The sequence below is a fragment of the Mastomys coucha genome, unplaced genomic scaffold (genome assembly GCF_008632895.1).
Source record: "Mastomys coucha isolate ucsf_1 unplaced genomic scaffold, UCSF_Mcou_1 pScaffold20, whole genome shotgun sequence".
NCBI lineage: Eukaryota > Metazoa > Chordata > Mammalia > Rodentia > Muridae > Mastomys > Mastomys coucha.
In genome coordinates this window covers 117,734,654-117,747,736 of record NW_022196903.1, presented here as the reverse complement: position 1 = coordinate 117,747,736, position 13,083 = coordinate 117,734,654, and the positions used below count along the sequence as shown (strand labels likewise).

Below are 13,083 nucleotides of genomic sequence, written 5' to 3'. Positions count from 1 at the left end.
TCCTTAGGTAGATGAAGGGATGAAAACCCAGGCTTAGATAAGTGGGCTGAGCACAAAGACCACAAAGTCCAGGAGAATGGCATGCAGGAGAAGAGCTCCTGCTTTAATGTGAGTCCTGGAGAAGGAACACATCACACGTCTGTCTCCCATTAGCAACTGAAGAAAGACCTAGGGACCTGGAGACAGGGGTGGGTAGTTCCGAGCATGGGCTATTTATAAGAACAGAACTTGGAATTCCAAAGCAGGGAGGAAAGGCTAAAAGGAATGGAGACCGGGAGCTTTTCCCATGTAGTCTGGAAGTAGATGAGGTCTTAGCCCCATGGGTAAGTGAGCATCTGATTGAAGTCAGGAGAATGCTCTGAGTGGCCCCAGCGACCCTCAGCAACCAGTCATTTCTATAGTTTCAAGGGAAAAGGGGTACAAGTGAGCAAGACTACAGCATAGGCCTAATTTTTGCTCCTCATCTCATCCTCCCTCACAGCTTGTCCAGGTGACTGTGCTCCACCCCTGCGCACCAAGACACCCCCCTGCCCCCACTGGTCAAGCCTCACTGGACAAAGAGACCTGGGAGTCCCAGCATGAGAATCAGAGCTGTCCAGCCTACTTCATAGATGGGGAAATAAGCCTGCTTGCCTCCCCCATCAATTACAGGGATAATTGAGAAAAAGCCCCACCCAATATGGAGGCTGAGGACTACCACCTCTATTGATTCTCTGCCTTCTCCCCTGCCCTGCCCACCTGGCCTTAGCTGGGTCACTCATGCAATGCTGAGAAGTAAGGAAGACTCGGGGTCGGGGTCGGCTTGCCTGGTTACAGGGCAAGGACTGTGGGCATCATGGGGGTGTGTGTGAGCGGGGCTCCAGGGTGAGACCTAGCCCCCGCCCCCAGGAATTCAAGGGGGTGGGGGTGGGGCCAAGGATAGAATGGCTCGGGGTGGGCTGGGGGCAGAAGAGGCCTCCCTACGCTCAAACGCATTGTCCTGGCTGGCCTGTGGGCTCCTGGCCCTGCTGGCCAACGCCTGGATCATACTTAGCATCTCTGCCAAACAGCAGAAGCACAAGCCGCTGGAGTTACTGCTCTGCTTCCTGGCGGGTACCCATATACTCATGGCGGCTGTGCCCCTTACCACCTTTGCTGTGGTGCAGCTCCGGCGCCAGGCTTCCTCTGACTATGACTGGAACGAGAGCATCTGCAAGGTCTTTGTGTCGACCTACTACACGCTGGCCCTGGCCACCTGCTTCACTGTTGCCTCGCTCTCCTACCATCGCATGTGGATGGTGCGATGGCCTGTCAACTACCGCCTCAGCAACGCCAAGAAGCAGGCGCTGCATGCCGTCATGGGCATCTGGATGGTCAGCTTTATCCTTTCCACGCTGCCCTCCATTGGCTGGCATAACAACGGGGAGCGCTACTATGCCCGAGGCTGCCAGTTCATAGTCTCCAAGATCGGTCTCGGTTTTGGTGTCTGCTTCAGCCTCTTGCTTCTTGGGGGCATTGTCATGGGGTTGGTCTGTGTGGCCATCACATTCTACCAGACGTTGTGGGCCCGGCCCCGGAGGGCTCGGCAGGCCCGGAGAGCGGGGGGCAGTGTGGGAGCCAAAGCAGGGGGGCTGGGGGGCTTGGGTACCCGACCTGCTTTTGAGGTGCCAGCCATTGTGGTGGAGGACACTCGAGGAAAGCGGCGGTCCTCGCTGGATGGCTCTGAATCTGCCAAGACATCCTTGCAGGTCACCAACTTGGTCAGCGCCATCGTCTTTCTCTATGACTCACTCACGGGGGTGCCCATCTTGGTGAGACTGAGGTCCTTCAATCTGTTTTTTAATATACAGGGCCCTCCAATTCTACCAGCCATGCAGAAGCTCCATCTCCAGTGCCGGCATCTACCGTCACCTCCTCTGTCTGTCTCCTGACATTTGGGGGTTCCCTGTATCATCAGCCCTCACCCCCACACTACTCAATCCCCCAGCTCCATCGACCATTCCTCCCTTCACTTCTATTCTCCACTAGCTCTGTCACTCTTCAACCTGTCACCCGGCTAGCTGCCCTGAGCCTTCATCTACTCCCTGATTCTCCCTGGAGATCATTCTCTGAGCACTCCTGAATGGAAACCCCAGACTCACCCGACCACACTATCCAGGCCCGACTCCTGGGTCTTTGACTATTTTGGAGTCTCACTCCCCCCCCCCACCCGCTCCTCCCACCCTGCTCAAGCCCCCAGTGTCAGGGTTTTGTTTATAGCCCTCTCTCCTTTTCTCATTCAGCCCCTTCCTGATGCTCATCCACCCCGCTTCCTAGCCCCTTGCTTTAAGGGTGGCTGTCAGGCTTAGGTGGGCCTGGGCTCTCAGGCCTGAGCAGCCATTCCCTCTCCCCCATCAGGTGGTAAGCTTCTTCTCCTTGAAGTCGGACTCAGCTCCACCCTGGATGGTGCTGGCGGTGCTCTGGTGCTCCATGGCACAGACGCTGCTCCTGCCCTCCTTCATCTGGTCCTGCGAGCGCTACCGTGCAGATGTGCGCACCGTGTGGGAGCAGTGTGTGGCTATCATGTCCGAGGATGACGGTGATGACGGTCAGAGGAGGGATGATGGGGCCTTTTCTTTCCTGGACAGCTACCTCGGTTTTCTGTCCTTTCTACTGCCCTTCTTGAGGAGATGTGCTGCCCTGGGGTGCCCCCTGCTGGACTAAGCTGGAGCCAACTTCCAGGCTCCCTCGAGCCTGATCATGTGCTTGCCATCCAAGCCTTGCTTCCTTTGAGGAGCCTGTCTAGATTCTAGGCCTCCGCTCCTCTCTGGAAGCCTACACTGGCCAGCTTGGTCCACGCCAAGCAGAGTTCCAGAGGAAGGGTCCTCAGTCCTAATGTAAAGAAGGTGTGGCACTAAAGGGAAGCTAAGCTTCCTGAAAGAGATCCCCTGCTCTTGGGAGAATTCTTGGAGAACAAGCAAAAATGTCTGCCTGTATAAAGGACCCTGGATTCAGTAAAGGAAGGGAAAGCTAGCCATAGATCCTCCTGGGGCTTTCAGACTAATGGGAATCAAAGGGTCCTCCTGGACTTTATGAAGGGATGGGGAGAAGGTAGGTGTTCTCTGCCTGTAACTACTTTCGGCTTCTCTCTCCTAGATGGTACCTGTGACGACTACACAGATGGCCGAGTGTGCAAAATCCGCTTTGATGCTAACGGGGCCACAGGGTCAGGGAGTCGGGACCCCACCCAGGTGAAACTGCTGCCTGGGCGGCACATGCTCTTTCCACCTCTTGAGAGAGTACACTATTTACAGGTACGGGACAGAAGGACTCACCTCCATTCTGGTCCCCTGCATCACTCTCCATGGCGTTGGACTGCAGGGTACCCTAGGGGTCAGGTAAAGGAAAGACAAGAGGAAGACAGCTTCCCTCAGATCTCTCAGAACCAGGTTTGCCCACTAGAGTAAAGGAAGCGTATGAAGCCATCTTGCAGAGTCCCCACTTTGGTTCCTGTCACCTCTACCTTTGTCTCTGCAGCATCTCCAGGTCTCACCTGCTCCTCTTCCCAGGTCCCTTTGTCCCGCCGATTATCCCATGATGAGACCAACATCTTTTCTACTCCTCGGGCACCAGGCTCCTTCCTGCACAAGTGGTCATCATCTGATGATATCCGGATCCTCCCAGCCCAGAGCCGAGCCCTTGGAGGCCCTCCAGAATACCTGGGACAGAGGCACAGGCAGGAGGATGAGGAGGATGAGGAAGAGGCAGAAGGCGGGGGCTTAGCCAGCCTTCGCCAGTTTCTAGAAAGTGGGGTTCTGGGGTCAGGTGGGGGACCCCCACGAGGTCCTGGTTTCTTCCGGGAGGAGATCACCACCTTCATCGATGAGACACCTCTGCCTTCTCCAACTGCGTCACCAGGACCCTCTCCTCGTAGGCCTAGGCCGCTGGGTTTTTCACCTCGACGACTCTCCCTTGGGTCTCCTGATAGTCGAGCTGTTGGACTTCCTTTGGGGTTAAGTGCAGGAAGACGCTGTTCCCTGACAGGGAGCGAGGGGAGTTCAAGGGCTTGGGGAAGACCCTGGGGGCCAGGCAACCCCATCTTCCCCCAGTTGACCCTGTGAGGCCACATGGGCCTGCTTAACTCAGAGGAGGGGGGCATGGGTGAGTGAGTATGCCTCATTCTGGCCCTTAGTCTATGGCAGCTGCCTCCAGGGAGATGGGGGGCTACATCCAGGCTCTAGAGCCCCAGCTCTCTCCCATCCAAGTGACCAGATGCCCAACTCACCCGTCTTCACCCCTAGCAAAATGTATTAAAAGGCCGTGTTGCCATGGAAACCTTGGTGTCCAGCGTCTGCGATGGCAAATGGTCAGTGGCTTGGGCGAGGGAGAGTGGCTCATAGAGGACAAGGGGAAGGGGAAGAAAGGGCAGGGGGAAGAGGTATGGAAAGAGACGGCCCAACATGCAGACATAGGAGAAATGGGCACAGGAACGTGTGATCCTGGGTGGACACTGAATGGGACACTGGAGTGTGTCAGTTTGAAGTGGGAAGAATCTTTGTTTAAATTAGTCTTGCTCACTTCCTGGGTAGAAAAGTTTTGGTGCCAGAATTGGTGTTCCAAACCTGGAGTCACCCTCTTCCAGGCAGCATTTCGAAGATCTATCTTCACACGGTGGGCTGACAGAAGCATGGGTAGATGTGAGGGGCACCCAGAATCCTTTTCCAGGACCCCAAGATGGACGAAAACGATGTTACCCCCACACCACAGGCGGCCCAGGACCCCTATTTCACCCTTCTTTCTCCATTTCCCTTCCTTACCCACACTAGACCCATGTGTCCCTCGGAATTCTCACTTGGTCTCACTTCGGTTTCCCCAGCGGCAGGCCTAAACCCAGCAGGTTTCTTGGGCATCACTCCCTCCCTCTCTCTTCCTCTCCCTCCTCCTCTCCATCTCTCCTTCCTTCTCCTCCCCCTTACCCCCCTTGCCCTCCCTCTCTCCCGTCAACGCATTTCCCCTCGGCGGTGGGCCCGCGGCTCTGGCACCATGCTCCGACTCCTGCGGTTGTTGCTTTTGCTGCTGCTGCCTCCCCCGGGGTCCCCCGAGCCTCCCGAGCCCCCGGGCCTGGCTCAGTTGTCACCCGGGGCGCCTCCCCAGGCCCCGGACTTGCTCTACGCGGACGGGCTGCGAGCCTACTCGGCCGGGGCTTGGGCGCCCGCAGTGGCGCTGCTGCGAGAGGCGCTGCGGAGCCGGGCGGCGCTGGGCCGCGCGCGCCAGGACTGCGGGGCGAGCTGCGCGGCCGAGCCGGGCGCCGCGCTCCCTGCCCAGCATCTCGGAGCCCCGCAGCCCGTCTCCGGGTCCCGGGCCTGGGAACCGCTGCTCCTGCGCGCCACGCTCCGCCGCGCCGAGTGCCTGACCCAGTGCGCGGCGCGGAGGCTGGGCCCCGGGGGCGCGGCGCGGCTCCGCGTGGGGAGCGCGCTGCGGGATGCCTTCCGCCGGCGGGAGCCTTACAACTACCTGCAGAGGGCCTACTACCAGGTGCGGGGGCCGGCCAGGGTGCTACCCCAAGCCTGCTGACTGTCTTACTTGGAGCTGACCAGGAGAGGGCGGGATGCTAGCCGCCCGGACTCCGGGGGTGGAGTCGTGGGGGGCGTATAACGGACTTCTACGCTTGTGTGGGTACCATCGAAACGGTGGCCAGGACTTGCGATGGCCGCAGAGGGAGGGTCAAGAGAGAGCGGGGCAAGTGTGTGTGGGCGGGGGAGGCGTGTCAAATTGGGATGTAGAGGAGTGGGCTCCGCAGTTTTATTTTAGCGGGTCTAGGGGAATGAATGCAGCCTCTTAGATACGAAGAGCAGATGGTGAGGGGCCCCAAACCAGCCACACACACACACACACACACACAGAGAGAAAGAGAGAGAGAGAGAGAGAGAGAGAGAGAGAGAGAGAGAGAGAGAGAGAGAGAGGAGAGAGAAAGAGAGACAGACACAGACAGACACAGACAGACAGACAGACAGACAGACAGACAGACAGAGAGTGTGTGCTCGTTCAGGAGTGGGAGTTTGAGTAGGAGCTTTTTCTTGGGGAAGAATGGCGCTTCGCTTCGGAAAGGCTGAAGGAGGGGGCTAGTTTGGAGAAGGAAGGAAGCCCGAGGTTGGAGTCTGGGTCTGTGGCAGTAGACTGTGCAGTTTCCAGGATGGTAGCTAATGTCTACGTGGCTGCAGGCGGGAGGGCTCAAGTTGCACACACCTCAGCTCAGGGTCCTAGAGGCCTGCAGATTCTCAAGGTCTCCTTGCCCCTTCATCCACTTGAGCCACTCATTTCCTTGTCTCCAAAGCAGAGATCCTGAGGCTTTCAGCCCATGGCCCACCCACTCTGAAACTTCCAGATCTCTTCTCTTTCTGTACCAGAGTCCTGGGGATCCCAACATTCTGGCTTTCAAGGGATCTGGTGGTTTCCAGTTCTGATTGGCTAGGCAGCCATAATGCTCTGGGGGAGGTTGGTGAAGGGACAGAGGTCTAAGATCCCACCCCCACCCACCATACACACACACCACCAGCACCACCACCACTATCCCGTGCACAAGCTTGCGAGAACACACACACACACACACACACACACACACACACCCCTCTGGCCTCTCATATCTCATCCCTTTGGATCCTTAGTTGAAGAAGTTGGACCTGGCCGCTTCTGCAGCACACACCTTCTTTGTGGCAAACCCGACACACTTGCAGATGCGGGAAGACATGGCTAAGTACAGAAGGATGTCTGCAATCCGACCCCAGAGCTTCCAGGACCTGGTGACTCCCTTATACTGGGTGAGATCCGCAATGCTGGCTGAAAGCCGCCGATCCCGCCTTGAGCAGTTTGAGCACATCTGGGTACAGCTCCTCGGTGGTGCTGGGGGAAGAGCCCTTCCCTAGCACCCAGCTTCCTCTGCGGTCACTGAAGTGTGCCGTTCTAACGTTCTGATTCTGACCCTGTTCTTCCTCGGGTTGTATGAAATAGGATACAGATTTCCATGTTCCAAATAAGCTCATTTCTTTTCCACACCTCTATCCTTCTTTCTGAAACAGGGTCTCACTGTGTAGACCTGGCTGGCCTGGAACTCACTATATAGACCAGGTTGCCTTCACAGTCAATAAGATCTGATTGTCTCTGCCTCCTTTGTGCCAGGTGAAAGAGCATATGTCACACCATGCCCTTTTTTTTTAAAAAAAAAAAAAAAGAATTATGTATTTATTTTATATATGTGAGTACACTGTAGTTGTCTTGAGACACATTAGAAGAAGGGCATCAGATCCCATTACGGATGGTTGTGAGTCACCATGTGGTCGCTGGGAATTGAACTCAGGGCTTCTGGAAGAGCAGTCAGTGCTCTTAACCTCTGAGTCATCTCTCCAGCCTATCACCAAGCCCTTTGACCCCACCCCCCAGCCCCCAGTTTTATTTAGTACCTTACCACCAATCTCAGGTGACTTAAGTGCCCCATGCTCTGCCCCCCCCCCCCCCCCCCCCGCAGGCAGCTTATGACACAGGCCTGGAGCTTCTGGAACAGCGGGAGGCAGCATTGGCTCTACCCAAATTAGAGGAGGCCCTCCAGGGGAGCCTGGCCCACGTGGAGAGCTGCCGGGCACTCTGTGAGGGACCTGAGGAGCACCAAGAGGCTGAAGAAGAGGAGGAGGGCAGCCAGGGGGGCTTGTATGAAGCCATTGCAGGTGAGGGAGGAGCCGAGCCATGTGCGGTGGGAGAGGAGGAATGCGCACAGCCTAAGGCTCACCTGTGTTCTCTGCAGGACACTGGATATGGGTTCTGAAGTGCCGGCAGCACTGTGTGGCAGACACAGCCACCCGACCTGGCCGCAGCTTCCTTGTCCAGGACTTCTTCCCCGGCCAGCTGAGACGGCTGCATGAGGCCTATGCTCAGGGTCAGCTTGGGAAGGATGGAGCCTGGGAGTGAAGATTTGTCTCTGATGCCATTCCGAGCCGTGTCTATCTCTCCTTTCCATCTGACTCCTTGTTACTGGTTTCACTGTCAGGGCGGATGGGGACCTCGGCTTCAGGAGGGTGTTCTTTGGCACCATTGTGCAAAGCTAAGGAGAAGGGTTACTGGCTCCTTCAGTCCTGCTTGCTTCTCGCTCCCCTTTCATTTTCTCCCTGATTCCTCTTCTTTGAGCTCTGCCATTGAAAGTATGTTTGAAAGAAGCACTGGGTGGGCACATCCTGAAATCCGGCTGGGACTTCCTTGAGTTGGCGGTCTTCCCAGGTGACCTTCATTCTGCCTTGTTTGTTTCTGACCCCTTCTCACCTTTCTCCACCTGCAGTGGGGAATGTGTCTCAGGCTATGGAAAATGTCCTGAGTGTCCTGCTCTTCTACCCAGAGGATGAGGCTGCCAAAAAGGCTCTGAACCAGTACCAGATTCAGCTGGGAGAGCCCAGACCTGGCCTGGGACCACGAGAGGTAACCCTCCCCCACCCACACACTTCCCGATAGGCAGGGCCTGGAACAAGGCAAGCACCAAGAGTGGCCGAGATTCTACACTTCATTTGGCTTCTTTGTTTATTTCATTTATTTTCTTATTTATTTATTTATTTATTTATTTATTTATTTATCATCATTTGTTTTATTTTATTTGCTTGTATGTATGTGCTCTCTCTATATGTGCTCCCAAAGGTGAGAAGAGGGCATGGAGAGAGTATGGTGGTGCACTCCTTTAATCCTAGCAGTTCAAAAGCTGGAGGCAGACAGGTCTCTAAATTCAAGGCCAGCCTTGTCTACAGAGTGAGTTCCAGGACAGCCAGGGCTACATAGCAAGATCTTGTCTTAAAACAAACATCATCATCAACAACAAAAGATGATGTGATATGGAATGGAATGGAAATCCCTGGAATGGAGTCAGGATGGTTGTGAATCATCATGTGGGTGCTGAGAACTGAACCTGGGTCCTCTGCAAGATAAACAAGTACTCTTAGTTACTGAAACATCTGCTGTCTGTTTGGCTGTCTGTCTATCTATCTGTTTATTTATTTATTTTTAGACAGGATCTCAATATATATCTCTGGCTATCCTAGAACTCAGTGTATATATCAGGCTGGCCTGGAACTAGCAGTGATCCACCTGCCTCTGCCTCTCGAGTGCTGGGATTTAAAATGGACATGATCATACTCAGCTCATTCTGGCTTCTTTTTTGTTTTGTTTTGTTTTGTTTTAAAGATTTATTTATTTATTTTATGCATATGAGTACACACTGTAGCTGTATAGATAGTTGTGAACCTTCATCTGGTTGTTGGGAATTGACTTTTAGGACCTCTGCTCGCTCCGGTAGACCTCGCTTGCTCAGGCCCAAAGATTTATTTATTATTATAAATAAGTACATTGTAGCTGTCTTCATACACACCAGAAGAGGGCGTCAGATCTCATTACAGATGGTTGTGAGCCACCATGTGGTTGCTGGGATTTGAACTCGGGACCTTTGGAAGAGCAGTTGGTGCTCTTACCCACTGAGCCCTCATTCTGGCTTCTTACTCAAGCTTTTTAGCCACTGAAGCCACCCAAGGCTAGGTTCTGACCTCTGCCTTAGCTCCCTGCCTCAGCATATTAGGTTGTATTTACTTGGGAGTCTATCCCCAGAAGTATTCTTTTCCCTTTTTTTTTAAAGATTTGTTTATTTAGTATATGTAAGCACACTGTAGCTGTCTTCAGACACCCCAGAAGAGGGCATCTGATCTCATTACCGGTGGTTGTGAGCCACCATGTGGTTGCTGGGATTTGAACTCAGGACCTCTGGAAGAGTAGGTAGTGCTCTTAACTGCTGAGCCATCTCTCTAGCCCCTCCCTTAATCTTATGTTTGCCTAATGTATACACACACACACACACACACACACACACACACACAGAGGCACATGCACGAACAGGCTCACACACACATACAGAGTCTTTCTGGTACTCTCTTACTTTAAACCAAGACACTGAAAATTGAACCTTTGCAGCATTGGAGTTGGTGAGGGCTCTCATGAGCATGCTGCAAATGTCCCATACAACCCAGGGCCACACTCTTTCCCAGCTTTCCCTTCCTTCTTCCTTATATCTCCATTCTCCTCCGTCTCTGCCCTGCTCAGGACATCCAGCGCTTCGTCCTTCGCTCGCTCGGGGAGAAGAGACAGCTATATTACGCCATGGAGCATCTGGGCACAAGCTTCAAAGACCCGGTAAAGTTCTGTTCTTCTCCGCAGAGGGAGGCGCAGTGATGCTTGATATCGATAAGCAGCTGCACTCCTCGGGAGTGGTCCACTTGCCCACAGCCCCGCAGACTTAACTAACTCCGGCATCCCAGGTTCCCAGACCGAAAAGGTGTGCCTGCAGTTAAAATGGCCATGGGAGGGGCTGGAAAGATGGATCAGTGGTTAAAGAGCACTGGCTGATCTTCCAGAGGACTCAGGTTTGATTCCCAGCACCCACATGGCAGCTCACAAGTGCCTGTAACTTCAGTTCCAGGGGATCTGACACCTTCACCTAGATATAATGCAGGTGAAACACCAATGCACGTAAAATAAAAATAAGTAGTTTTCAAAAATTGGCCACAGGATCACACATGGCTAAAAATCGCTCTTTGCCACAAATATCTTTTGGTTACCAGTTTGCTTTTATCCCAGTTTTCTTACCTATAAATTGTAAAAGATCACACGCATTTCGCAATCCTTTTCTGAAGCCATGCCATCTGATAAAAAAAAAAAATAGTACAGAAATCATCATTGCTGCTTGATGTGTTACCTCCTTTACATACAAGGGCCTAGTGCAGTGCCATCCTGATGAACCTGGTACTTAGCCCAGTACATTTTTTCTTGACCTTTTGAGGGCTCAGATGGCTTAGTGATAAGTGCTTGCCTAGCACACACAAATGCCCAGGATTCTGTCTCCATCATTGCAAAAAGAAAGAGAAAGGGCAGGAGGGCGGGAGGGAAGGACGGAGGGAGAGAGGGAGAGAAGAAGGGGAAAACATTTTGAATTGGATAGTACTTTGTTGGAGGAGGGATGGGTTGCCCCTCCGCATTGATGGGCAGTCAGCTGTTACCCTGACCTCCTCCCCGTAGATGTCAACAGCACCCTGATAGCCCCTACATCATGAAACCAACAGTTTCCAGACATTGTCTAATGTCCCATGCTGGGGTTGGTCAAATCGCTCTCACTGAGAACTGCTGGCTAAGAGTGAGGGTTGTAAGGCTGGTTCAAATCTTACGCCACCACTTACCAGCTGTGTGAAGGCCATCCTGTTATTTGGCCTTTCTGTGTCTCGGATCGTCAACCAAGACCTAAGTGCATCAGAACTTCCTGCTTCGTTAGACCATGACGAACTTTAAACCTCAAATCCCACTGCAAGTATAAAGCCTTAGCACCTGGCACACGGTGTGAGGGAAGGCATGGCTTACTACAGCCTGGTCTAGAACCTGAGGCTCTAGGCTACTGTGGGTGAGCTAGCTCTGGCACTGAGGCCAGGCTCTCTCCCCTTGGCCTTCTTTCCTGGAAGCGGGAAGACGGCCTTAATAAGGACCTTCAGATTCGAATGCCAGGAATCCTAGGAGCTAGTCATGGAGAGTGAGGGTGCTGTTCTTGACTGTCGCAGGATTCTTGGACCCCAGAGGTTCTCGTCCCTAAGGCACTGAGAGAGAAGCTCAGGTAGGGCACACCCTATGGTGGGGGCCCCTGGGCCCAGGCTGGGAGGTGAAAGGGTGGCTCTGTCTGCACTGTCTACTGAGTTTGTCTCTCACCCGAGAGAGGATCAAGAGAAGAAGCCCTGGGACCATGAGCCTCCACAGCAGAAGCCCTTGACTTCCTGGAAGGGTGAGTTCCTTATGGGGGAGGGCAGGAGAGAGTGGGGTAGGAAGGTAAAAAGGCACGATGGGAAGCTCAGAAGGCAGAAGCCTCAGGGCCTGGAGTCTGCCAGCTCTTGCCTTTCACGTGACATCTGCCCCAATCCTTCCTTTTGTAGATGCCCTTCTGATGGAGGGTGTGACCCTCACCCAGGATGCCCAGCAGCTGAATGGGTCAGAACGAGCTGTGTTAGATGGGCTGCTAACTCCAACAGAGTGTGGGGTTCTACTGAAGCTGGCCAAGGTATGTATTGTGTGTGGCTCAGCCTCCTGGTTAGGCACCCCCAGGCTCAGCCGCATGGTTCTTGCTCTTGACCTGTGTCTGCTCAGGGCTCTGTCTGTCTCAACTTTCTCCTTTTTTTCTTCTTCCAGTTTTTCAAGACAGACTTTCTCTGTCTAGCCTTAGCTGCCTAGAGCTCATTCTGTAGACCAGGCTGGCCTTGCTGGCTTTGAACTCATAGAAATCCACCTGCCTCTGCCTCCCAATCGCTGGGATTAAAGGTGTGTGCCCCTACCTCCTGGATTCAAGTTTCTCTTAAAGTCTGTGTTTTTTTTCTCAACTGTGGAAACATTCTTTTTCCTCTTTTTATTTACTTAATTTTTTTTTTTTTAGTAAAGATTTATTTATTTATTACATGTAAGTACACTGTACCTCTCTTCAGACACTCCAGAAGAGGGCATCAGATCTCATTACAGATGGTTGTGAGCCACCATGTGGTTGCTAGGATTTGAACTCAGGACCTTCAGAAGAGCAGTCAGTGCTCTTAACCACTGAGCCATCTCACCAGCCCCATACTTAATTTTTTTTGCATAAGCATGGTGACTTTATTCGTGATACAGTCTTCATATCACCTCATTTAAAGTTTCGAGCCAGTAAAGTCTTCTTAGAGCTATATTGATGATGTGGAAACAAGCATAGCATAGGCTGGGCAGTGGTGGTACAGGCCTTTAATCCCAGCACATGGGAGGCAGAGGCAGGCGGATTTCTGAGTTGGAGGCCAGCCTGGTCTACAAAGTGAGCTCCAGGACAGCCAGAGCTACACAGAGAAACCCTGTCTCAAAAACAAAAACAAAAACAAAAAACCAGGCATAGCATGGAAACAGACTCCTCCTGGTTTTTGAGACTGTCTTGCTGTGGCATTGTCCTTTAACATTTTTTGTTTCATAGGTTATTCCTTTTTTTTTTTTATTTTTTTTATTTTAGACATTTTCTTTATTTACATGCGAATTTCTCCATTCCCAGTTTCCCCTCCAAAA

The 13,083-nt window shown here is 53.0% G+C and overlaps 2 protein-coding genes and 1 long non-coding RNA gene across 6 annotated transcripts in view; 2 read left to right on the top strand and 1 right to left on the bottom strand.

The window, feature by feature from the left end:
- The window catches only part of Gpr162 (G protein-coupled receptor 162), a 5,924-nt gene extending 1,631 nt beyond the window's left edge, over positions 1–4,293 (top strand). Inside the window, exons 2-6 of one of the 3 annotated variants that reach the window (XM_031383384.1) lie at positions 482–774; positions 1,146–1,790; positions 2,377–2,566; positions 3,115–3,272; positions 3,528–4,293. In XM_031383384.1, coding sequence (XP_031239244.1) covers positions 1,269–1,790; positions 2,377–2,566; positions 3,115–3,272; positions 3,528–4,079 — 1,422 coding nt within the window. In that variant the 5' untranslated portion in view covers positions 482–774; positions 1,146–1,268 and the 3' untranslated portion in view covers positions 4,080–4,293. Of the gene's footprint in view, positions 1–481; positions 1,791–2,376; positions 2,567–3,114; positions 3,273–3,495 lie in introns of all 3 variants that reach the window. The other 2 variants (XM_031383381.1, XM_031383383.1) reach the window with 2 other exon arrangements.
- Positions 2,194–4,675, bottom strand: LOC116099585. 2 transcript variants are annotated; one of them, XR_004122307.1, is made up of 4 exons: positions 4,537–4,675; positions 3,833–3,995; positions 3,512–3,677; positions 2,194–3,345 (listed from the first exon to the last, which is right to left on the bottom strand). It is a non-coding gene; the product is annotated as an uncharacterized LOC116099585 (long non-coding RNA). The 2 variants fall into 2 exon arrangements; XR_004122306.1 differs by lacking the exon at positions 4,537–4,675 and having other exon boundaries at positions 3,833–4,120.
- P3h3 (prolyl 3-hydroxylase 3) overlaps positions 4,525–13,083 on the top strand; it is an 18,512-nt gene continuing 9,953 nt past the window's right edge. Inside the window, exons 1-9 of the mRNA XM_031383380.1 lie at positions 4,525–5,493; positions 6,624–6,776; positions 7,481–7,676; positions 7,754–7,885; positions 8,282–8,418; positions 10,078–10,167; positions 11,580–11,632; positions 11,730–11,797; positions 11,946–12,070. Of these exons, the coding sequence (XP_031239240.1) occupies positions 4,693–5,493; positions 6,624–6,776; positions 7,481–7,676; positions 7,754–7,885; positions 8,282–8,418; positions 10,078–10,167; positions 11,580–11,632; positions 11,730–11,797; positions 11,946–12,070 (1,755 nt within the window). The 5' untranslated portion in view covers positions 4,525–4,692. The remainder of the gene's footprint in view (positions 5,494–6,623; positions 6,777–7,480; positions 7,677–7,753; positions 7,886–8,281; positions 8,419–10,077; positions 10,168–11,579; positions 11,633–11,729; positions 11,798–11,945; positions 12,071–13,083) is intronic.